Source organism: Apteryx mantelli, chromosome 16 (assembly GCF_036417845.1).
Source record: "Apteryx mantelli isolate bAptMan1 chromosome 16, bAptMan1.hap1, whole genome shotgun sequence".
Lineage (NCBI taxonomy): Eukaryota > Metazoa > Chordata > Aves > Apterygiformes > Apterygidae > Apteryx > Apteryx mantelli.
The window spans coordinates 21,309,607-21,336,326 of record NC_089993.1 but is presented as its reverse complement, the minus strand read 5'-3'; the positions used below and the strand labels follow the sequence as shown (position 1 = coordinate 21,336,326).

The window sequence follows — 26,720 nt, the reverse complement described above, 5'->3', positions numbered from 1 at the left end:
AAGTTTGGAAGTGTCCATCAGTTAGGTAGCCACTAACCTTATCAAAATAAGGACCGCGATCCATGGAAGACTCTTTGGAAATCTGAGGACGAGAACCAGGGCCTTTTCCAACAACACGATTGTAATCTCCAACATTCAGGCCATGCTTATCCATCTCCATTCGCTTATCTTGCAATATCCCTTAAAAAAAAAAAAAAGTGAGAGACATGACCATGACACTGAAAGATCATTTAGTTTTCCAGATACACTGGAAATGGGCTTATGCTTATGAAAAGCATAAACTTTAACAAGCAATTTTTAAAATTTATCTTTCATCATTAATTCTACTGAGCAATCTAGAAGATCAAAATATGAGCAGTAGTAAAGGACTGTTTAATACTTTACTGCATGTAGTGGCAGAATTACTTTCCAAGGGGATGTTTTAAATTCCAATTTACATAGTTCAAATATGAAGTTTTCCAAAAATATTAATATTTAAATCTGAAGTGCAAAGAATAATTTCTTTACACAATGTAGAACATGAGCCAAAAGTGAAAACACCTATTTTAAAACTGTATTTAAAAAGTTTAACTATAATAAAAATGCTACAGTTCATTCTTCATTAAAAATTCTATTATAAAATGTCTATTTATTTCAATTATTAAATATAATTCTACTATTTTTAATTTGCTAGAGAAATCATTCATAACAGTGAACGATTTCAATAAAAATAACTACTCACAAATGATTTTACCCTCAAGTTAAATACTTCCCAAATAATTGTTTGGTATTAAAATACTTTAGAACTGAAAGCGTGTTTCTGAGAATGAACCACAATGAACGAGTGTGGCATTATGAACATCTTTGTTTATATTTAATAAATTTAACAAGAAGATAACTAGATACTTATATTAAAAAGATGAAAGTGTTCTTTCATGCCATTTCTGTATGTATAAGGTTAGCTTGATTTATGGATAAAGTTCCAGTAGCAACCACGTGATTCAGGTATGTAGTGTTACTCATATGCACTTTTTTTCCTTCTTTAAGGGAATGAGTTTTTTGTTAAGTAATTTACAAAAAGATGTATACTAAAAAAGAAACTAGAAAAGAAATTCAGAAGCTTTAAAACCCATCTCGGTTCTTCTTATGCTCACCTCCAGACATGTCCATCTTATTGCTCTGTATGGTTTCCTCTGGTGATTCTCTCTGAAGTAATAAAATGAATCATGATTATTTAATAATAATAATCTTTTTTAAAAATAAGAGAGATTCAAATACATTATTTCAATTCAAACCTGAAAGAAAAAAGAAATATCAAAACAAAGTAGATGCGACTTTGAAATATTTCCTCCCAATAATTGCTACCCAATTGAAAACAGGTTTCTTCACCAAAATACCTACGTAACAAAGTACAACAACAGACTACTGGATGAATACCTGGGTAGTGTTTAAGAAAGTGTCTTTTATCAGTAAATAGGTCTTTTGTATTGAGGAAGTAAGGAAGAAAAGGCATGGGGGACAGTGGGGAGAACAACAGAAGCAAAAGAAAAACATGACAAAAATAAACACTAGACAATTAAGCATCTTCACCTTTGTGTATTATAACTAAGAGGATAGTAAAGCCAAGCAAAGGTGTAATACTTACTGAAAAACTGAGATTCGTGAATTGCTTAATGAATGGATTAATCCATGTCTCATCTTGCTTATTTCCACCTTTCATTATTCCCTTAAAAATAAAAAGGGATTCCTATGATACTTAGAAGATTTTTACCACCTACTGCTTAAATTACATCGTAAAGTGTTGTGAGCAAAGATTAAAGCCCAATATTACTCCACTCAGTGCAAGTCTCAATTCTGACTTAGTGCAAAAACCAAAGTGCAAAAACCTTGACTCAGCCTTCTATGGGAACTAGTTTACAGAACAAGAAAGTAGTTCTCAGGAACCCTTTTTTTCCCCTCCCCTCCTTTCCATGGCCTACTTGCATCCTTACATTTCGGCCTGATGTCTAACAAGACAGAATTACCTTTGTAGGCATTTTTTTCATATATGGTGGCCAATTTAAAGATGGGTTAGCTTCTTGTGATGAACTGCTATTCCACATTCCAATCTCTACATCCTCTTCTTCCTCCCAGCTGGTCTGACGACTGCCTGTCAATGGCATATCATCTCCACACCAGCTATCTTGCATAGATTTAGGCCCTGGTTACAAAACAAACAAAAAACCACCACACTAATATTTCAAACAATAATCTCAATGCAAGTCAGCTATTATGAACTAAATATGCTATGGCAAACTAAAGTAAAACAGTATTATTTAACTATGACAAGCTTCAGATTGTTAACAGTCTTGGTGCAGGGAAGAAAAGAAATTCCCATCTGCAGCTACTCTGTTAGAAAAGGCAATAAAAATGGTATTAGCATCAGTGTCAACTGATTGCCCTTAAGACAGACAGAACTTAGCTTTATGTCTATGTCAAGATACAAGCCTTCAAAAAATCCAAATATAAAGCTTCTACATTGGTATTGCACCTTCCTCCATATATCTTTGTTCAAACATGATGAAAAAACACTCACCAGGTTTATTTGAAGCCTGTTGACCAAGAGAAGCATTTCCCCAGCCAGAGGTGCCTGCTGCATCACTGATGGGTTCTCCCCAGCTAGTACCAGTATCCATGGGTTTACCCCACGCTGAAGTTCCATTATCTACAGTAGTGGCTGGAGTAGAGGGCTCTCCCCAACCTTTTTAAAGCAGTATGAGTTAGACAAGTTTTTGAACAGAATTTAAAAGATATTTAAAAGAATCAAGTAATTTGCTTTTTCTAGACCCCTAACATACAATAAAAGGTCTGTTAATACAATTTATATTTTACATCAAGGTAAATATTGCAACTGCAAACTGTTCCATAAAAACAAAACAAAACTCAAAAATACAAGTTCCATATGTAAAGAATTAAATTTTGATTATACAGATTTCTAAGATGTTAAGTTCCTAAGAATTACTCTTTAAGTTTAAGCTATTCTTCTTCGCAGTTGAAAGAGGCAGAGCACAAAATACTTCAGATAACATGCAAACTCATCAACAATTATCATTAATCACTGTCCCCAAATCTACAAGACCAGAAAGCCTTATCTCGAGTCTAAAGCTGCAGTAGCACCTTATTTGTACTGACAATGATACTTACTTTCTGAGGAAAACATTCTGAAGGAATATTTTCTTTATATATATATAAAATGTCACTGCCACCTTCCACTTCCTACTTTTAAACTAAAATATTGTTTTGTGATGTAAGAATAGGAAACTGTTTTACAATTAATCAAAAGCACAAATTTGTGTAAAATCAAGTCTTACCAGAACCAGAACTGCTCTCCTTGCTAGACATGGCACTTGAAGACAGTAGCTGCTGATGTACCTGTGCTTGCTGGTCTGAACTGCTGCTACTGTTTGGGACATTTTTATTCCACATATTCACATTTTTGTAGTTGTATTTGCTTGGATCACCCCAAGCAGAAGTTCCATCATCAATTTCCATTTTACGGCGTATTGATTCAGGGGATGGCTCCTCCCAGCCAGTGGGTTCTTCCTCCTTTGCTGGTGTTGGCATTGGTCCTCCCAACCAGCCTGATCCTGGTGGTTTATTGGTGGCAGATGGTGCTCCCCAAGATCCAACATCTTGTTTGTTCCATTCTGGAGAGTTGATTGGCTTTGATGAATCCCCCCAACCTTGAGGCTGATTGGATTTAGGAGGGTCTCCCCAGCCCTGATTCTGATTAGACTTTGCAGGCTCATCCCATCCTGACGAATTATTTGGGTTTGTATTACTGCCTCCCCAAGTAACAGAATTTGATTTACCTGGCTCATTCCAACCAGATACTGATCTGTCACTGTCGCTACCTCCTGAACTGGATTTCTTGGCCTCACCCCAATGGTTATTTCTTGAACTTTCTCCCCAGCTCTCACTGGCAGAAACTGCCCAACCCTGGCTGGCCTTTTGTCCATCTACCCATCCCTGTTTGATTTTCTGTGCATCATTCCAAGATGACTTTTCCTCTTTGCCACTTCCCCACGATTGATTGCTCTTGACCATTACTGTAGCAGCAGAATCCTCTTCCCACCCCCCTTGGCTGTTTGACCCTTTGGAGTCTCCCCACCTTGTAGCAGACTTTGGATCTCCCCACCCTGATACAGATGAGGTATCATTATTATTAGGGCTAGGTCTATCCACACATCCCCCTGAGCTGGAAGTCTGTGTCACAGAGCCTCCCCAGGCCTCTGTCCCATTGTCAGTTTTTCTTTCACCTCTTGGTGATGTTTCGGTATCCCAGGCAGTGTTCTGTTTGATTGGAGTCTGTCCCCAACCAGAGTTGGAAAGGACACGTGGATCTAAGTCAGTTCTGTTCACTATACTTTGGAGTAATGCATGCTGGTCAACTTTTCTTCTCTCTCGGGTCTGTCCTTCTGTAGTTGCTCTGTCTTCATGGCATCCAGTGCTCTCCGTACTACCTTCACTATCCCCCGTACCTGTTTTGGCCCATGCGCTGTTCTGCTCAGTTATCTGAGATGCAGCAGAACTCTGGCTGTTAAGGTCATCCTCTTCAGTAGATTTCCATCCATTTGTAAACTTCCTACTATTTCCATTTACACTTTCATTGGAATGCTGATTACTAGGCAGTTTACTCCATTCCCCATTTGAAATGTTAGTGCCAGTGTTTTGTGCAGGGTTGCCCCATCCTCTTCTGCTTCCGCCAGCACTTGCACCATTTCCACTTCCCCATGGCATATTCTGGGAGTTGACTGTCCCTGCCTCCCAAACCCCTCCTCCTTTATTCCCATTGATTTGAAAGTTAGTGCTGCCAGGCCCACTAATGCCTGGCTGCATTAGAGTTGCATTCACAGTGTCACCATTAGCTTGGCTGTTTGGGCCTGAACATTTGTCTCCAGAGTAATTAGAACCATAGGCACCCCATGTAGTACCGTAAGATCCACCACTTTTCACCTCACCATTGCTAAGATGAGAAATGGAAGTGCCATTTGTAACTGGAGAGGCCTGAATCTGAGAATGATTCATTGTGCTCACACGCCAGGCCCCATGCCCTGTATTATTAGGCAGTTCGTTAATCTGCACTGAACCAGCAGAGTTTGGTAAACTAGAGGTCATAAAGTTAGTAGTGTTATTTGGTCCATTCATTTCAGTGTTAAGGTTTTGAGGTTGCCCACTGAATGAAACCTTCCTTGTACCATTTACTTCAGAATCACAATTTTCCTGAAGGCTTCCCCAGGAACCATGGGCTGAACCACCCACTTTAGAGTTAATACTCTGATTATTAGATATCTGACCTATGGTACTGCACTGAATATTTGTGCCAGAATTACCACTCCCTACAGACCCTTTCAGGGCATGTCCATTGTTCTCCAATACAGGCCAGGCACCATGGTTGCCATTTGAATTCAAAGTGCTTGGATTTAACCCTCCATTTGATGAAGAGTTTATGGTGCCCCAAGCATTCATTCTATTGTTGCTACTTTCAGATTTGCTGTCAGGAGCATCCACAGAAACTTGACATGTGCTTATTAGGGTTCCATGGGATAAACCCCACGGCCCATTAATACTTCCATTGCCCACATTATTGCTGTTGCTACCAACCACAAACTTATTTTGAGAACCATGTCCAATGCCATTTCGAATGCCATCATTTTCACCACCTGTGCTCCCTGAAGCCATTATAACAAGGTTTCTCTCTGACCCAGAGCTAGAGGCAGAGTCAGTGTCCATACATTCTGATGTCAACTCTGGGTCACTGCCAGTGATTGATGGCCATGCTTCTTTGTCAGAGCCGTCTACAATAACTTTATCCCAGTTTGTGCTGGAGTCACTATTTGAAGAGACTGGTCCCCAGTGAGAATTTTCATAATGGGATCCTAGACCACTGTGGTTCAGATCTAAAGAGAGGAAGAAAAGTCCAAGAGCATTATTATAAATTTAGTATTATTACTTCATTAAACATAAGAGAGATAAAAGTATAAAAATACTAAGTCAAGAATTATTTTGCGTATTTTAACACTACAGTCAGAAGATTATGAAAAAAGCTTTACAGGACAGCTGTTCAAAACAATTCCCCATGCATTACCTAGAACACTTCTCACTAGCATGCAAAGCTGCACTTATATCAAGCATGAAGAAACACATCTAAAAGGTACATTCTTTCTTACCAGAGAAATAGCATTTAAAAAAATATATTCTATATCACCATATGCAAAAAACAACTTATACATTAAAAACTACAACAGTATACAAAAATCAAAGAGATTCTGAAAGCTAGAAACCTAAATAGGATATTAAACTGACCTAGCAGTAGCAACTGCAATATGACAACAGCCAGAGAAACAAAGAAACATCATTCAAAGACACTATGTAAGATTTTTTTAAGTACAAGATATTTTCTTTTATACAACAACCTTTACACACACAAAAAAAAAAAACCACAAGGCCAATCTTAAGAAACCTCTGTTTCAGCAGCACAGATTAAGTGCAGTGGCTGAACTGGTAATTCTTATTTTCATTTATTCAAGAACTACCATTTCTTTTTCAAAAAAAAATCTGATCATGTGCAGAACTCCAGAAGAAATGCATTGCAATTCACTTACAAACCTTTCATAGTTAAGTAATGCATTAAGAAGTATTTGCTACAAAATAAATGCTGTCAATTTTCATTTGTTCTTTGAAATGCAGGAGTTCTGTGATTCAAGTCCATTTATTATTTGGGTTGGTACGGTACTTTAAAACACCCAAGTTTTACCACATTATGCTACCTTGTGCTCCTTAAGCCCTACTATAGAGACCTAAACTTTCCACACCCACCAAATTGTTAAATCAAACATAGTCAGACAGGTGCACCAGAAGACAAAGCTATAGAAGTATTACTATTTGTCGCATGCTTCACAAAGTTGGCAACTACTCACTTCTAACAGAAGTCAAGAACAAAGTCTGTCAGTGAAGTTTTTACTTAGTATTTGTCTGAACTGAAAGAATAACCGTACAGTATATGCTTAGTTGCTGCGTACTTAGAGAGCCATGCTTCTCCACCCATTAAAACATTCATTTTTTTAAAAAAAGAAAAATAGTCTACTTTTCCTATAACAAGTACTTTTTTGCCTTTACTTCGAATATTCAAAATGCACGTACCTGAAGATAAAAGGAAAAAGAATTTCACCAGTTTCTACTCATTCTTTATGGATTTTTACACCATATGCAACCATGCCTTACATCTGACTAGAAAAAAATGGTCGTTTTGACTGAATACCTTTATGAAATTTTGCCTCTTCATATTAACAGACGGAGCCAATAGTAATGCAAGGTAGAATTACTAATCCTTCATTTGTCTCAAAAGCTGTTTTAAAGACATTTAGGGGCTGGCTGCTTTTAAAATAATACGCCAATTTATGAGCTTCTCATGTTTCCAAGAAACGCATTTTAATGGCGAGGCCTGAAAGGAAGCTGCTGCTCTTGCTGGTTTCTCCCTTCTTCTACAAGGGACGTGAATTCTGCACATGACTTGAAGTCCCAAACCCTGATCCCCACCAATGCCTTAGGCGCAGCTCAGTAACAGTAACCAAGTTGCAACTGTTCTATTAAAAATGTTATTCAAATTGCCACCTACTTAGCAGAAGCTAAACAGTACACAAGATATGACTTTTGGCAACAGCCCAGCTCTTAAACAAAGAAAGTATCTAGAGATATATAAAGATAATTTGGCAGGAGCCTGTTTTTAGTGCTCTGAATCAACTACAAAGAGAGCTGATATGGTATATCATGTAAGCACGACTGACGGACCAATCTGAAGGGAAGTATAGCTGGTGTAGATTTAAAAAAAGACCTTGCTTCAGGGTTTTTGTCTTTCAATAGGAGTTTGAGAACACCACGAGAAACAGAAAACCCAGGAAAATATTTTTAATTAGAACATAAGAAATTTAAATACTACACTACTTGAATTTATGATCTTGACAATCTACAAGAAACAGGAAGAAACAGACCAGGAAAGCTTAAATTTAAGTTACCATGGACAGTTTACTGAATATCACACTGATGCACAAGTTCTATTGTATTTTTAATATCAACATTATTTGTCCTAGAGTAAAAAAGAAAAAAAAAATCTAGCCAAAGACTATGCCTCAAAGACTATATAGCCTGAAGTAACACAGAGCAAGAATTACCCAACCCTTGCACCCCATCCAGGATGATGGAAGGTTAAGAGAGTCGAAACAATCAGTTAAGTTTCAGATGATAGGAAAAACATGAGAAACAAGGATGCTGGCACAGGACTCTGGAAGAAGGAATTGCGGCAGTAAAGATCTGTGGTAGGTAGAAATAGGGCTGCAGTGATTAGGAGCACTTGGCAGCTCCAGTCTGGAAGAACAGAACAGAATCACATGGCATCCTTGGGAAAACAGAAAGACAGTCATTCAGGTGAACATAACCCGGAACCAGCCTATTAATGTGCCACTGGAAAAAAAAAAAAAAAAAAAAGATCTATAATATCTCAGCAATGGTCCTACAAACCCTCAGATTTCAAATCTTGTGCTGGTGTTTTAGAAAACAACATTCAACCTATATTAAAGAATAATCAAATTTGAGAGTTGTTTGCACCCCCCCGCCCCATGAAGTAGTAAGTTGACAGCATCAAAAGCTGTCCTAACAAAACAAAGTCTTCATTACATGACCATCGTCCCAATAACATGATCAATTTTAAGAACAGCATGAGACAATACATGTGGGCAACTAGACTGCCTGAATTCAGTGTGAGGGAAGAGAGACAGATTATGACTACAGGCCAGAGTGAAACTGTAAACCCCAGTTTGCACAGTAACAGAATACATAAAAAGCAAGCGTGTGTTTGATTAAAAGTCTATTATGATAATTTAGATGCAATATGCAGTTTGTAACAAGCACAATATATCAACACGGTATAATGATTAACTTTTAGTCTTGCAGAACCTTATCCCATTACACATAAAACTACCTTGACTAACAATCTTTCCTACACATAACTGTGTGCTGGTGACTTCCTGCACGAGAAAGTGTTCTGAAGTATTCCTATTTAAATCCCTGAAACCCAGGAACTCCTAAGATTAAATATAAAAGTAATGAATAAGCAAGCTATTATCTCTGATTTTTTCATACCTGACAGATATCACAAAAACACTCTCAAAACCTAAAAAATTACAGTTTATTATATACTACATCTGGTGCACAGCAAAACCAGCCAATAACAGTTCATAGTTCTACTATGAGTTTTCTCCCCGTAACTACTTAGAAACTGCAACTGAGCTTTTGCTGTTTAAATACTGGGCAGAAGATTTACACAAACCTGAGTTTCCTGAACTTCAGTAATCTGCTAAAACTTTTTTTTCAGTAATTTGCAATTTCATAACTTAATGCAGTGTAGTTACGAATTAACCCCTACAGGTTTGCAGAAATCAGTATATATTATCTAAGGTGAACTTTTTTTTTTTTTTTTGGAAGTACCATCATGTTGTTTAGAATAAACAGCAGGACCAAGAAGCACAAATTAAGAAATACCTGAATATCGCTCCCTCTGTCTCCTTTTGCAGTTACAGTATATACTGGCACACACAGAGTGCCAATACTATACCTTCCCAAGTGTAGTACCTTTGATCCTTATGGAAAAATTCACTTCATTAAACAAGCTAAAAAGCACATTTGTTATGAAATGACAAAAACAAAAAATTAAAAAAAATCAGGTATCTGTTTCTCTGTGGTAGAGCAGAAAGTCCTGAAGTCTGTTTTTGTTGTCTTAAGTACGCCAGCCCAAGAATTAGTACATGTAGCTGTTTGCCTCTGAAATAGCTTCCCTGCTTGTTAGTGCAGGACAGGAAAGTTGTCAATACAAGGATACAGTGTCCCTTTACACTTAACCTGCCCAGCTGGCGGCTCTCCTAAAAGGGACAGTCCTGCACTCTCTTCTCTTTCTTATCCCAGCATGGTTTTAGTCCCTCCCTAGTGTTGGATCTAGCACTCATGCAGCAGTGTGGTGAGTCAGGACAGCTCACTGATGCTATGGAAAAACCCCCCAACACCAACAACAACCCCCCCCCCCCCCCAGATTAGTTTTCCATCACATGAAGAAGCTGAACCAACTCACTGTGTGGCTAAATCCAACACAAGAGAAGAGAGGGGAGGAGAGTGTGGGATAGGAGGACTAACACTGTCCCTTTCGAGTGCAGCCTTCAACAGAACAGATGCAACATGAAATATTCTCCTAAGCATTCTGTCCACAGCAGCCTATTGAGTATAAGGCACTGCCAGAAACAGAGACAGTTCAAGCCACTGTGTTACTCCAGAGTATTTTGTATGGCACATTCCCAAGTCCTCACCGAACAGTCACTCCAGCTATTGGTTAAAAATAAGCAGCAAGTGTTCTTCACACTCTGTTATCTAGTAAACAGCACACACAGCTGCAGGTCCCCAGTACATGCACCCAGCATAAACTTGGCATTCACAATAGGAAGGCCCACAGACTAGAACTGCAGCGACTTCATTTCTTCCACACTGCTGTGAAGTGTCTCTGATATCAGACAGGTTTGCACAGATCATTCAATTTAAGACCACCAAGAGGCAATTTATCATATAAGCGTAAAGGGGGGGGGGGGGGGGAAAAAAAAAAAAAAGAAGAAAGAAAGAAAACACCCACCCAGAGCATTTAAAATTTAAGGTGCTGTACTCAAGGCTTCAAATAGCTGTTTTTTCCATATGAATTCCAATGTATTTTAGAAAATTAAAAATCTTTAACCAAATGCAATATGTAAAGGCACAAAGAAAATACACTATTGAAATACATGCTATTGAAAAACAAATAAGCCAAAGAAGGGAGAAAAAAAAAAAAAATCAGACAGAATTGTGTGAAACAACTATCAAAAACACAAACGCAGTGCAAGACAAACGTGAGATTTAAATAGCTATGCATCACCTGACTGGTTAGGGGAGTGGCTCACCAAGTCCCGAATGGGAGGCATGCCTACAAAAAAAAAAAAAAAAAAGCAAGAAATTACAGAATTGTTACTTAAGTAAACTAGGTCTTTGAGAACAGTCCCCAAACCACTCATTACTTTTAAACCATTTATTATCATCTCTTTTTCAGGAAAGATTTCTCTTAAGAGAGCCATCTCTCAATTTTACTAATTGTGTTAGTGACAAGCAAGTTCTGAATCAACTCGCAGCTCTGAAAGATGTCAGAAGGGAAGATACACTGATATCAAATTTAATTTAAGCACTGCATGTAGAAAATTAATTATTAACAATTTGGCTGCTTTTTCTAAATGTTTCCACTACTAGTTAGTTTTTATATATTTGACATTTTAATTTAAATTAACCAATTTAAGATGCCCTTAATTTTAAAAACTTGATTTACAGACAAAAGAGGAAGAAGTTACAGTCATTAAAACCAAAACTAGTTAATTTTTGACTGTACTAACTGTAGAATTTCAGAGGTCAGCCCTGCAACTTTAGCAAGTTCACGTCACTTCTTTGAACAGTATACTTCCTCTACCTGGAAGTCATTATTTTGCTACTTGATATAGCAAATAGAAACAACTGAATACAATCCAACTTTGATTTAATCTAAGTGTTTCCATACTGAACGTCCATGCACCACTCTTTCATAGCTTGTTCTGCCTAAGTTTCCTATAGGTAGGATATGAAATTAGATGTTGTAGAAGTTTCAAATACACAAATTTTAGAGTTGGATACACTTCCCCCTAAAATAACCCAGAAAAAAAATTAAGTTACAAGAAGAATCTTTCACTTCCAAAACCTCCTGTTTTATACATGATTTTGCAGCTTCACTGTGAGGAGAAAAAAGAAAGTGAGACCCACTCAAGTGAAAGGAGGAATCCAAGTAACTCAGCATGATTAAAGTCAGGAGTCTGATGGCTCTCTTGTGTTTTGTTCTGTCCCACAGTGACAATTACTGCTGGTAAATATTTTAGTTCACTATATAAATCATTTTATGGTAGAATGACCAGCTAACTATTCTGATGTGTTACCAAGGATAAAGGCAAACAAACATAAAATAGCATTCAAGACTTTCTTTCCATACGAAGTTCACAGACGGGGGAAGATTTCAGGAAAGAAAACAACTGAATTTGGTAGGAAAATATTCTGATAAAAAGCTACTTAAGTACAGATTTCTTAAAACAACCCTTCTGGTCCAATAAGACTGTATCTATTTCGTAAGTATTATGTGACATGAGCTTCACTTATAAGGCTTTATTGACAAGATATGCCAAATACGCTAAAACCAAAAAAACAACAACACAGGACTACCCTTTTTAAGCTTTACTCCTAAACAAAATAGTAATTCTCAAAACAGAGGATGAATGTCCACAAAAGATAAAAGCAAAAAGGTTTCTGTTGTCAATCAATATAAAAAGATTCCCTAATAGCAAAGATAAAAGCTTACCGTGGCCAGGATAATTAAAGGAAGCCTGTAAATATAGCAGTATTTGCATTTCCTTACTTTTACAAAGCACCCATCAAAAAGTTACAAGTACAGTAACAACTCACAGATAGATCCTACTTAGGGATCTGTCAGAGTTATGCTAACAGATAAAACAACCGGAGCCATTACTGATTTCAGCAATTTTCAGTCAAATGTTTCAAGCTACGGTTTTTGTTTTAGCCCTAAAATCTTGTGCTGAAAAACTCTAACGATGCACAAGCAGATGAGCAATGCCCACCTCAGGGTAGCCCACCCGGTCAGAGGGGCACGCAGACAGCTCCCACCCCGTCAGCCATTCACTTCTATTGCATTGCCACAAGTCTGCTGACGTTCTTAGATGCTGAAAATTTGACAACTACTCTCAAAGCCAAAATTCAGATTTTTGACAGATCAATTCCAAAGTCCATAAAAAATACTTAAAAATAATAGTCAAGAACTTCAGGATCTTGAAAGATATTTTGTTAAATCATAAAACATGTTAACCCCAAAGGCCTGCACATGGTTAGTCTTTCAAAATGAATGGACCTACAGCTATATCAAATTTCATGACATCTTTAGTTTGAGATAACAACAATAGTACCTAAAAGTTGCCTTTGGTGGCTAAAATAGGAACTATGGAGAGCAAGTGTGTAAGACTAAGACAGGCAAACATTAATACTATTTACTTTCAGATTCAAGGGTTATCAAAAGACATTAAGTTACTCTTGCATGCTGCTGGACTATGGTCATCTCCACATTAGTTTACAAGCAATTCATTAGACAAGATTGTTGAAACCATTACAAAAATCCAGCGCTGAAAAAATATTTTCATTTGCATTATCACCTTTCCTACATACCTCAAAGAATATTACAAGTATTAACTCTCGAGATATCTAAACCAGACATTATTCCCGATTATACTAGAGGAAAAGTATCTTTAAATCATAAAGGTACATGGCACAAAGAAATGCAACTGTGGCTCCCCCAACCCTACTCATCAATTCTGACCTTGCGCACTATGGGAACACCCTGAGTACAGCACGCAAAATTAAGAAGAGATCCAACAGTACGCTGACTGACAGGATGTTACAGCTAATGCAAACATTTCCAGAAGACGGGAAAGTAGTTTCGCCAACCTTTCTCTCTCCTAAAAGGTTCTCAGAAGCTTTCTGTTACCAGCTGGACACGTAAGCATGTTATTTATAAAATTCAAACAGTTAACATATTATTCAAAGAGCCAAACTACTCCTAGTAAAGCAGTGTCTCCAACACTCAGTACAGTGTTACTACTGGGGGCATAATGACATCTCCTAGCCCAAAGATTGTTCAACCATAATAATACAAAATCTCACAAAACCAAGCGGAATGGGAAGCATGCAATACACAAACAGGAATCCAAGTAATTGCACACCAGGAGTGGGGTTCACAAAAGAAGTGAGATAGAGGACAGTACAGGGATATATTCCTCAGGATATAACTAAGAAGTTTAAAAGGTCATTTAAAGGGTGACATTAATTTTTGTGTGAATTTTTATTTGAATCACTACCTGTTATCATACAATTTGATCAGTAGAGGATGCATTTTTGGAGAAAATATTTCATCTTAAAAGAAAGCAAGCTTATGAAAAGTTATTTCAGAGCCTCACTGTAGCCAGTAACATAATTATACAGGTGAAGTAAAAAGAGTAACTACTTCACAAAAATGACTTCTTGGAGCAGAAAAAAAGTTTCATCAGTGCATGACAAATAATACTGGAAAATAATACTGAAAACATTCCTCCAATGAGCACGTAGATAAGCTGCTCTCAAACCCTTTGACCGTTTACAGAATCTTAAACTAGTAGTATTCAAAATGAAGGTAATCAGAACAGCTCAAAATGTAATTAGAGCTTGATGTATTAAGCCTATTTTTCAGAAATCTTAAAAAAAAAAAAACCCACTTTTTTGTAGCTGAAGCGGCCTAGAAATCTTATCCTTTGTAGAGCACAAAATACTAATTTTGAGAAATACTGGGAATTCAGTAAAATTTCAGAAGAAGCTACCAGTGGTAAAACAAGGGTTGCATCATCACCACGCATGTCTAAAACCAAATTCAATTACAAGTATCAAAATAAGTAAATATTGGTCCATATTACACATTTGCATGTATTAATACCAAATTCCTTTGCAAAAACTAGATCCCTAGAAGCAACGCTACTTTTTTTCCCAGCCAAAAATAGACTGACTTTACTGAAGTGCAAATTATGCACATCTAAAAGACAAGCTTTATTACTCTTTAAAAGGTATCTGAAGAGAAGGCATACCAAGCCAAGATGGCAAAAGATACAAATACTTAAATAATAAATAATAAAGGTAAAGGCTAATCAATTTTGTAAGACAATCAAGCCTCAGGAAGATGAAAAAACTCTGATCTAACAATGAAAAGCATTTTTTGGTATTCTAAACAAGTTGTGCCCTATTTATATCTCTAGATAGGGGAAAAAATGTTTTGAGATGCTGTTCAGAACGCTCTGAAGATTGACTGAGAGACTTCCTTCTGAGACCTGTGAATCACCAATAGGTATAAAGATACCCTTTGCACTATGACCATACTTGGATCGATTCTTATGAAGAAGAATGAAAATTCAGAATGTATAGTAGTAGTCACCTTTTCTTCAATAGATATACTGGCAAGAATGAGTAAATAAGATGCACTAAGTTTCAGACTGAGGCTAGCACAAAGATGGCTGAAAGCATCCTGTAGTGTTTAACATTAAGCTACAACACTGGAGAATACCTCATCATGCTATAGCTTACATTAAAAATTTAAATAATATTATAATCAAATATTTCATTAATAACTGAGTTTGAAATATTCAATTTTAATTAAAGGAAAATCAGGTACCTCCCCCTCACCTGGCTGTTTTTTGCTGCTGTTCGGCACTTCTCCGTTGGTCACGGGCTGCTTATTTGTGACAGTACTGCCTCCCGATTGGCCGTTTAATACTTTAGGAGTAGATCCCAGGTTTGCAGCTATAACTGGTAACTGCTGACCTCGTTTCAGAAGCTGTTTCTGTTCCTGGTGTCGAAATCGTGGTGGTACTTCACGAGGAGGGTATCGAGGCAAGGTCTGCTGCTGCTGATTGTTGGCTGTGGCCCGCTTGGCATTATTATTAGTGCTGGTTACTGTGGAAGTGCCGTTAGAGGTGACAGGCTGAGGCTGGCTTACACTTGTCTTTGTTTGTTCTGGCACTATCCCCACCCCCAAAAAAAAAAGTTGAACAAAGTTATTCATAAGAACAGTAATTAGAAAAAATCGAAGACTAAGAAAATACTCTTAGATGTGTTTATGTATTATGCAATGGCAGCTTTTTTTCTGAGTTTGTAACTCGCTCCCCATTAAAAACTCTGTTTTTCTGTAATCGTACGGCTTTAATAGCCTAGTCCTAGAAGCAGAAATACGTCTGGCTACCGTTCCTAACAAAGTTTGCAATTAGAGCATGCTGCTACTAACAAACATTCTATAGCTTTTAATGACAAATCGGCACTATATCTGTTTGTATTGGCATTTAAACCTTATTTAAAGAAGCATTCTAGGTAAGTTTTTTTCTTACTTTAATAGGAGATTTAAAAGTGTTAGGTATACAAAAATATCTTATGGTTTCAACACTAAAAAGAACATGAGATAACCAGGGACATGCAGAACTCTCTGCTAAGAATGGCCTGTTTTATCAGCCCTAACATCCAGATGGAAATGTATTCAATACTCCTAAGCCAACTTGCTGCAGCAGAGAGAGCTAGTGGGACAAGCAGCCACCATACACGACATGACTGTTTGCCTGCACTGATAAAATGCTGAATGCTCAACTTGAAGTCCAAATCATCTTTCATGGTCTTGACAGCCTGGCACCTTCAAGGCAAGATTAAGGCCAAATAACTTGCAGGAGAAGCCATATGTGATGGAACACACCAAACCAAAGTGCTCAATAAAGAAACAAATACAACAACCACTAAACACCCCTTGAGCAGTATAAAAGCAAAGATGGTAAGTATGGAAGTGTTCAGATTTAGGTAACTGATTAATAAACCAGACTTAATGCGAAGGAAGGAATACTGTGAGATACTGGATGTGCGTTTCCCAGTGTCACTGCCATAACAAAGAACGTAAAATTCCTTTGTCACAACCACTGTAATAGGCAAACTATATTTCCAATTCCACCTTACTTTACTGCTACAGTAATGTTCTTTTCAAATTTCTTGGACAAAATATCCACATGTACATTCAGGTTGAACTTTTCAGAGATACCTCAAGACTTTATCTTAACTTTCCTTGACACCCATCTACCTATGTGGTCAAGTCACAGTCCCTGTTCAGAACTTTCCAAAACAAAATTGGCTGTTTTAGAAGTTATTGAAGGAATAAGTAATTTAATTCATATGACATTCCTGCTGCTAACTGTAAGGCACAGTTTTATCATACAATTTCTCTAGTGACAAACATCTAAAAAGGTTCCCACTCACTACTGGTCACTCATTCTTGTCTTCCTCCCCAGCTGTCACAAATGAAGTAGCAATACAACTCTTTCTGGGCCTGTGCAGTCAACAGAGAAGAAAAATAATCTAGGGTAAAAAGGTCATCCCAAGTTTTTTTCCATTGAGATCCATTCAGATCCTGGGACTGATTTTATTTTTATCATTCATTTTCAGAAACATACACATGGAAATACAACATAAATGAAAACAAACTCAAATTTTTGTTTAAAGAAGCAACTTGAGTATAGTCACATTTTCTTTTTACAGTCATATTATAGGTAGCATTTCTATTAAAATGTAGAGTTAAACATAAAAAAAAAAAAGGCCTTTAGAATAAAATGCCACCTAAGAATTAGCAGTTAAGTTGTATTTTAATGAAATGTTAAACTACTTAAGAGAAGTAGAAAAGAAAAAATTTAAACACATGCCATGTCATTGTTTCACAGGTGGCCCGTGAAAGGCCTTCGACAGAAGTTTCAAGGGCAGCGAGGAGTACTCAATTTCGGCTGATTACAAACATGCACACTCCACAGTACTGCCGGCTGCCACTGCTCTGACATAGCAGTGACCCAGTTCTACTCTATTTCACAGCTGACTGGAGAAGGACAGAATTAAGCAGAGGAATGGCCAAGACATAAGTCAATTTAATGCTCATAGCATGGGGAATAGAAGGTATTCAAAAGCTATTAGATATATTGGCAAGTTGATAAAATGACTAACATCATACCAGATTCCACCGATAAAAGTTACTTATATTATATTAATAAAGCAAATAATTCAGGTTCTTTGGGCGATGTTTCAGATGCATCTAGTGTATCAACAAATTATGATCAAAATTGAATTTCACGAATATAAAAGAATTTGTATTTATAAATATTTCTAAATGTATTTATAAAACAGTCTTTGTATACAAATGTATTTCCATTTATTCCTTTTAGCATCTCCAGGTTTAAAAATAATTAAGATAGCTGAAAGTGACTGCAATTTTTTGTGCTACTTTAGCAAATATCTAATAAAATGTGAATAATTTAAGACATAATCAATTATCACATTTTTGTGGTCTAGGTACCATAACAAGCTTTGAAATAAGAACAATTTTTTTTTCAATATGCTACAATCTATAACTACTCCCCAAATCTTTCGATCTGTTTTTATCAACATGCCTTCCGCCAAAACTGATTCATACTAATTACATGTCACAGCTTAAAGCGTAGTTCAGCCTATATCTGAGGTGTGCTGACAATGATACGTAGAAAACAACCACTTTTTGCAGCCAGTAAATCATTATCAGTCCAACAGAGTAGTCATATAATAATGGCACCACTCAGGAACAAACACATCCTTTGGCCTTTTGCACGCTGCACTTAAGCTGACAATTAAAAAAAAAAAAAAAGCCACTCAAGTAGAGAGTGCACTCCTTCTTGAAGAGACTTTTAATACAACATACGCTATCCCATAACATGGTCAGTGAAAGAGATTCTGTTTTCCTACCGCTAATTCCACTCATGCACAATTGCTCCTCTCAGATAAAGTCAAATCATTTACATATGACTTTCCGGGGGACTCCTCCGAGCAGAGCTGAAGTAGCGCCCTTAGGGCAGTACTGCAACGCAGCAACTTTAATATTTCACTTTCCTAATTCCAGCTACTTCAGGACAAAGTGCATATTACAACAAAATTTAATGGACTTGCTGATAACCATATCACTTTCGACTATAAAAGAGTGCAACTAATAAACAAGCTCATTTCTGCCAAGCCAAGCCCCTTAGCTACAGCACGAACAAGACTTCACAAACAGTTTAAGAAAACTGTATTTCTCATATATTCTGTATATACACTTCTGTAGCAAAAATAATATTCTTTCTGCTAAGACCAGCAAATTAAATATATCCACTTTACCCGGGCAGATTTTCTCCTAACAAATACACATACAGTTTACATTTGTGTGTTAATTTCAATTTGAGATTTCTCAGAAGTGCTTTTAGGTGCAGCAGAATTCTCCCTTCACTTCCAAGTAGCACAGAGTGCCTTTTAAGCTACCCAATTTATTCTGTCCAACATATTTTCTGGTCTACAGCTTCTCCGGAAATTAAGCCAGCTCAGTTAACTGTCTTTCTTTAAATAATATGTTAATATTCCAACATGGCTACTATAAATTCTAACATACCTTAATCCTCATCTTAGTATTTCTAATTTGCTATAAACAAGTTGCTTGTTTAATAAAAGTTTGAATTAAGTACTGTTTTGCACACCAGTATTTTATTTTGAATCATACTAAAGTAGAAAGATGATTATGTTAACAGACAGTCTATCACAGTTAATTTACTTGACTAGTAGTAGCAAGCTTACAAAAATTAATATTAATAATGACAAATTTTCATAAAGAACAAACCTGCTGAAAACCCACAAAGCAGGGGATGGTGAAGTTACAGTTTACAGAGAGATTCCAAAGAAAGACGCTTCCAACTTGTGTTGCTTTCCCACTCTGCAGATTTCATTAGAAAATGGAGGAGAAGCATGGTGTCATTTTACTGCTCCAGGAGTGCTGCCTGCCAACTCCTCCTGGAGTAGGGGCCCAGTGACTTAAACTCCCCCTCCAATAAAAAAAAAAATGGCAGCTGTTTGAATAACTTTAATGCAGATGGAAAACAGTTTCACTCGCACAAAATCAGCTTATAAAGAGCAAATCATCTACAAAACCACACAAAGAACAGCATCAAGCTGTCATTTAAATGCTGCTGCTTATGCTGCTTAAGCTGACCTCTTAAAAATGTATTGTAACACACTCTGCTTGCATGCCATGCCCCAAAGAGTTGTCAGTGCTGGAATGCTGAAGGGCAAACAGAGGAAGTCTGGCTTTCAAGCTGACACACGTAAGATGTAGTGCTAGAATTTTCGTTGTGGAAAAATGGCCGCAGCTGTAAGCTCAGCTAGCTGATCTGGAAAATATCTAACTGTTTGCCAATTCATTAACCCCTGAAGATCCGCACAAAGGTAAGTTATATGGCATTTATATGGGTAATTTTAACAGCAAGCATTTATTATTCTGGTCATATTTGCTACTTACTTTCAAGCTTTAAAGCTAACAAAACAGTTTTTCCAGTAAGGTAAAGCATAGTTATGTAAGGAAAAAAAAAAAAGAACAGAAGACTTAGTGTGTTTGGATGATTTTGCTCAACAGAGAAGAAAACTAATAAGAAGTTTCCAAGGTGGGAAATATGAGTCAAAGATTTCAACTCCACACCCAGCTATTTTTAAAAGCACTTTCTGTTTCAGTGGTTGATTCAAAGTTTATTCTGTTCTGCAAAAAACGTAGTACTTTATGCCTATGCCTTCTACAAAACAGGGAATTTCAGAACTAAAAATTGTTAGAAGTTTTCAGCTCTAACTTGTACGGTTTTGCAAAGCACTAAAGCATTCAATTACTAACCACAATACGAACATCAACATAAATATTACTGTTCAATCTTTTTAAAAGTTATTTTACTATGGTATTATGTATATATATTGAAGTGTGTGCAAAAAGATATTCCATCTCATAATGAAACCTTATTCTGCGGAAATACATCATGATTATTAATGCGAGCATTAAACAACAAAACTCAAACCTCCTTCTTGAAAAACATTCAGTTTAGAGCTTGGCTTATCATTAGCTATTCATGGCCACAGGGGTGTTTGCAGATTCCTGTTTCAGAGATATTCAGGTGGAATGGATTGATCTGTCTTGAACAGTACTAACATTAAATACAGCAAAAATACATATTTTGCCAAACCATAAGGATTACCACAACAATTGACAACTCTACAGTATTCTCAACCAATAAGGACTTTCAAATGACATTCATTATTTCTAAAAATATATGGTGCAAGGCACTTGGAAGGCATATGCCAGTGCAGGAATTCATTATGCTAGGTGCTGTACAAATGGAGAAACCTTCCACTTAGCAACTGATATGTTAATCTGTAACTATTAACTCCCTCTTCCCTCCTTTAATAAAACCAGATATACAAAACTAGACAGGTTAAAATATTTGAAATCCACAGCAATTAACAACACTACAGTATTAAAAAGCTACTTGTACCAGAAACATTTATGTTAGCGTCTTCTTTATTACTTCCGTTCTCAATCCTGAACAGGAAGAAGAATTAGCACCATTAAATTCCTTGGCAGGTAGCCTTGTATTTTTACATACACAATAATAGCTACTTCAGCTAGTACAACAACAACTACTACCGTAGCTAAAAACACATTTTGGAGTCATCCAAAATACACTTGAAAACAAGAAATAATCTCCCCAGCCAACCATTCCCCACTCCCTGTAACCAGCTACTGTTCTGAAACAGGGAACACTATTCTGAATTATTTAGCGGTCCTATACTCTTGTATTCTATCTTAAGCTCATGCACAAAATAAATTATTTAAGACATAAACGTGATGGAAACTTGGAAACTAATGAAACATTAATTTGCATCCTGAATACAAGTAGATAAAACTGTTGAAACAAAGAAAGAGGTATGTGCAACAAGCAACAAATTTTAGTACTATTAAGACTTGCATCACTGAATCCTACGATGTCTGTACTTCTTAAGAAGGACTGTCAGCACGCATTTCTTTGACAGAGTTTAATTCCTGCTATACTTCCTGAAATACCCTAATAATAATAATTTAACACCAATGAACAGCTAAATCTCCAAAGAGAAAATGAAAAACTAAGGTTTACTTTGTCCTTCAAAACAAAGTGGTTCCCCCCCCCCCCAAATTCAGAGGTAACCGTCAGGTAGCCTACTGAGCAGAATTACTGCCCTCCCTCCTTCATGCTATTTTTAGCTGTCTGCTTTTGCAGCCTTGTCCCTAATGTGATGCATGGATGCCAGTACAGCATGAGTACATAGGTCAAATGTTCATTCAAAATGGACAATATTATTTAAAACAAAGTATTTTATCATTTTTCTTCTTCACTATCTTTTCAGATATAGTTCATTAACACCGAATAAAAAGACACTTTCACAATTATTTAAATCTGGTTTATTATCTTAGAAGCTTTACTGCAGGAGTATACAGAAGAAAATGAGTATTTAGCCTGTACTTCAAACGCAATTCCATGAATTGCTTGGGAAAAAGTGCTTTAAAAAATTTGAGTGAAAAATAGTTATAAAAATAGTTATTAGTTATAATACTCCTGGGGCTTCTTCCATCACCTTTAAGTATTCAGTCCTTTTCCTAAAGCCAAACATAAGATTCCCACTGATTTCAGTACTAAGGGAGTCGGGTTTTAAGTCAGCCCAATGAAATCTACAGGACAGTTGCAGATACAGAACTTAAGTTTCCATTAATGTCATTTACTACAAGAGTAGTGCACTGGCATTCCTGTAACCACCAGGATCTGGCAGCTTCCTCCGCCTCAAAAAATTAATATTCCTTAAATTGAAATATTAACTTCCTCAAAGTTGCACATAAAAAAACCCTCACTATAATGCAGAACACAGACAACTCATGTTCTGTCCATACAGCATCTTCACACACTGAGAATCTATTGTTTCTACAAAATGTATTTATTTTAAGCACATATTAAAAATTTATACATTACACTTGAATAAACTAGATGTAAATGCCTCTCTTAATATCTGGTAATCAATACTGTAGACTTAGGCAGGAGAATCAGTATTTTTATGCAGAGAATCTGCCGCCTCCACTTCAACCATGTGCTAATTAGCATACTTCTTATCCAATAGTAACGGAGACTTTAATTTGTTTCTTTGCCTCCTCTCAAGCACTGTATGCCCTATACAATTTTTCCTACCTTCATGCCAGAACATATTTTTATTGCTTCCAAAAGTAACTGCATTTCTGCTAAGCAGGGCTTCTAAGCTCCTATTTCTACCACTGCTCAAGGTAAGTATTTAATTAAACCCAATGTTCCTAAAAAATAGGGATTCAGCAGGCACTCAACAGGATCAGTTACATGATCATTATCAACTCCTCAATATGTTAGGAGCTAAAATTAAAAAGAAAGTGAAAAGAATCTTTTCTTTTCCCCCTTACAAGAAACAGGTTGGAATGAAGATCTTTATAAAGCCCACAAACATTCAGAGCAACTGCAGTGTTCCAAGCTTGCTACTGAAAGTCTAAATTACAGCTTTTAGACACCGTCATCTTGATCATTTTGGTCAAGATGAACCCTCTAAATGCAGAAGTTAGTTAAAACTGGACATAACAATCACTGGGCTCTCAAGCTTTCCCAAACCACTTGCAGTTTGAATATTTGGAAGCCAAGTCTCAAACAGATCCATTATGCGGATCTATGAAAGGTCATATTAGAAGTAGTTTTACAATGTTTATGCACTTTTCAGAAAAAGCAAAAAGGGGAAGAAGAAAGCATATAAGGAAAAGAACTCGTGATTATATGTATATGCCTGGTGCTATATAAGTAATTAAGAATGAAAAATAGGAAGAATAGAAACAAGCAAATCCCTGGAGTAAACCATTAGCCCATTCCTTTCCTAACCTTTCGTGGTAACTGTGTGAAACAGTTCAACTGAATTTTCACAGTGCCTGTTTTTCAGTTTGAAGAAAAACTTTTAGCTGACCCATTTGATTCAATATATTTTAAAACACAGAAATAATATAGAGAATAGAAATAACTTTAAGTTACTTACCTTTGATTTTTTGTTCAATGGCCTAGAAAAAGAAAGAAAGTGTCAGTGATTTGTACAGATAAGGAAAACCATCTGTGCACATGCCACTTTATAAAGTTACATTAGCTTTTGACTTTCCTCTTCTAAAATGTTTTAAAGTTATTTAATTATCTACTTCAGAAGCATGTCTCTAAACAACACTTGCCAACTTTTCCTTATGCCTAGAAAGCAGTTTAAATATTACAGAAGACAAAATTAATTTGAGAGATAACTATATGAAACAGACAAAATTAAACTTGCAAATTAACATGTTTGAAGCAAATTAAACACTGTGCCTCGAAGCAAGGAATCTCCACCACATTATTGCAGAATATGGCAGGGGAAGAAAGGGAGGGACCTAGAAATCTAAAGTCTTTCCAAGATTCAACTGATTATTCCTGTGATATGGCCAAGATAAGAGATCTATTTGAATAAAATTGTATCATAGGATAAAAATGGGGAGAGAAGCATTTATTGTTGTATGAAAGCACACCTTAACTGTGCGGCTTTAATTATAGAAGATAGTGAAACCGACTTCATAAAGGTCATCTCAAAAGCACAAGTCCTAGTTCTTCCTATCTGAAGCTAGAGTGTTCTTAATTATCACTTTTAAAAGGCGCTATTTTCAAAGCAAAATGAGATTTAATTTGATAGGGTCACTTTGGTAGCTGTATACAGCTCTTTTTAATTATGATACTGCATATATTCCATATCACGCAATAAAATAATTTGAGATAATATTTAAGGTGACTGTTGTCTATAATTAAAGCCTTGAAAAGGGAGGGGAGTGAGAGAGAGAAAAGATTTAAATGTTAGGACTGGTAGGGTTGACTACTGAAATGTTATTAATGAATCTTTAACGCCATATCCTCACTTGTGTTAATGAAATCAAGAGTATATTAAAAAAAACCTTAATTTTTGACTCCTTAAGCTGACAAAGGCAGGGACACATTAAAAAAGTTACACAGTCCAGTATCTAGACATAGTCAAAATGAAGTCTCTTACTCCCAAGAAACCCACACTTTTTTTCCACTTTTTCTTATCCTTATTGCCTTAACTCTTCCAATACTACTGGTCATTTTGCAAAATGCAGTTGCTCTACTTGGTACCACCACGCAATGTCACAACTTCTGATGTAAGCTGACTTTGTCTAAAAATCTGATTAAAAAGTTTATTTTGAAGGCTTGGGAAGTTTGGCATGCACTTTGTGCTCCAAGATACTTCATGTACAACAACGGGCTTTGAACCAAGAACTCATGATACATTTTTATATGGTTATAAAATGTAATAGTATGGTTATAAAAAGAAATACAATTCTAGGTATCCCACAGAAGGTGCTCAGCAGCAGGATGCAAGCACCACGCAAAGGAACATATCTTCTCTCACTAAGTTGGTGCCGTACCTTTGTTGTAGCTGTTTTTCTCCTAATACTCTTGTCTTTTAGCTCCAATTAAGAGACTACAGTATATACAAAATACACATTCCCTTCCACAGTATGTTTATGTGATGTTGCTTCAGTTCTTGCCCTGCCTATACATGTGTTTAGGGCTTAACACGGAGGCTTGCAATCTTTTTCCTCAATTTGTGCACCCCTCATTGCAGAGGGGTGCAGAGCCCCATCTCTACTGGGACTTTTCAGGGATTTTATGTATTTAAAACATTTTTAATCCTAGTAAGAATGGAATCATCACAGACCGTGGACATAAAGAGGATGAAAACACCAAATTCTTCCTCTGATTCACCTGTGAATTACTCATTTATCAACTTCCTTCGCTATATGATTTGAGAACACACAGTATCCCATTGCCAAAACTCCTTCATAACAAAAGAGTCCATCAAAAATATAATCGAGTTGGCATCACATTATTAAGGCTTTCCAACTTTAGCCTACTGCCACCCAAATGCTATGAGACTTTTCCCAGAATTTCTCTAAGATATCAGGCCTTTATTCTGAAATTAGTTTACAGTTAGGCAAAACAGATTAATTTGGGAAAAAGTGTAGATAGACAATACTCTGACAGAAATACTGTTTCCAGTGCCTGATCCATGAATCATAACAGACACAAGCCAGAAGATGACTTTTATTACTCTCATAGCTTCAGTCAAATTAGCTTCAAGTTAAAACAAAATGACTAGTCTGGCACTAATTCACAAACAGGAAAATGAGACAGCTTAGAATTTTACAGATTGTTTGCTGGATCTCGCTGCTCACAGCATCCAAAGAGATCAGCAAAGAAAAAGGGTCATAGGATAAGGCTACTGAATGATTTAATACTAAGGGCTTATTCAGTTAAAAAAACAAAACAAAACAAACAAACAAACAACACACAAAACACACCACACTCCCCTCACAGCCCTATTTCAGCTATGGACTTCTAAAATGGATCAGTGCTTGATGAACTGCTAAATGCTTTTCAGTTTTTGCTAGTGAGCCTAAGCCTGAGAATACCAAACAGTATGTTCTTAAGAGATCACATAGAAAAAGCTTACAAAACAAAAAGAGCAATTTTGGTCCATATGATTCTATTCATAAATATTAATGATTGGTTAAAAAAAAAGTCGCACTAGGAATTTTTTTTAATAGCTAAGTTAACTGGTAGTTGTTTGTTACCATGTCTTTTCAGAGATGCATTCTCTTTAATCTAGACCAAGTTTAGGCTCCTCCAGGAACGCACATGAGCACCCTAGTGGCATCCTACTGCTCTTTCCACAGAGGCTGCTTAAAAGTCTCATAAATCAAGTCCAAGCACTTAACATTTTGTTACTCTGAGAATACACCATGTCAATGTAGGCATAAGGCTTCTTAGGAACAGTCTAGTATATACCCCATAGTGGGGGAAAGAGTAAGCAAAACTTTCAATTTCAGGCAAACCTTTGGTCTCTTCACTTGCAGAAAATATTTATGCTTCTATTTCTTCTAGAATTTCACTCTGAAAAATGCCTTTCAATTCAGGAAATTATTAAATTTTGTGGGAGGGAGCCATCCCTAATATCCTGTATTGATATAAGTCTTGTAACAGTGACAGCTATGAAGAATCACTTATTTAAAAGATGAAATCAAA

At 36.5% G+C, this 26,720-nt stretch overlaps 1 protein-coding gene across 4 annotated transcripts in view; it reads right to left on the bottom strand.

The window, feature by feature from the left end:
• The window catches only part of TNRC6A (trinucleotide repeat containing adaptor 6A), a 53,037-nt gene that overhangs the window by 12,482 nt on the left and 13,835 nt on the right, over positions 1 to 26,720 (bottom strand). For 3 of the 4 annotated variants that reach the window (XM_067306588.1, XM_067306589.1, XM_067306590.1), the window contains exons 5-13: positions 23,641 to 23,662; positions 15,367 to 15,702; positions 10,964 to 11,011; positions 3,330 to 5,918; positions 2,555 to 2,719; positions 2,004 to 2,179; positions 1,625 to 1,705; positions 1,134 to 1,185; positions 38 to 180 (exon numbers count right to left, since the gene is read on the bottom strand). In XM_067306588.1, the coding sequence (XP_067162689.1) occupies positions 38 to 180; positions 1,134 to 1,185; positions 1,625 to 1,705; positions 2,004 to 2,179; positions 2,555 to 2,719; positions 3,330 to 5,918; positions 10,964 to 11,011; positions 15,367 to 15,702; positions 23,641 to 23,662 (3,612 nt within the window). The remainder of the gene's footprint in view (positions 1 to 37; positions 181 to 1,133; positions 1,186 to 1,624; positions 1,706 to 2,003; positions 2,180 to 2,554; positions 2,720 to 3,329; positions 5,919 to 10,963; positions 11,012 to 15,366; positions 15,703 to 23,640; positions 23,663 to 26,720) is intronic. The other variant, XM_067306591.1, reaches the window with a different exon arrangement.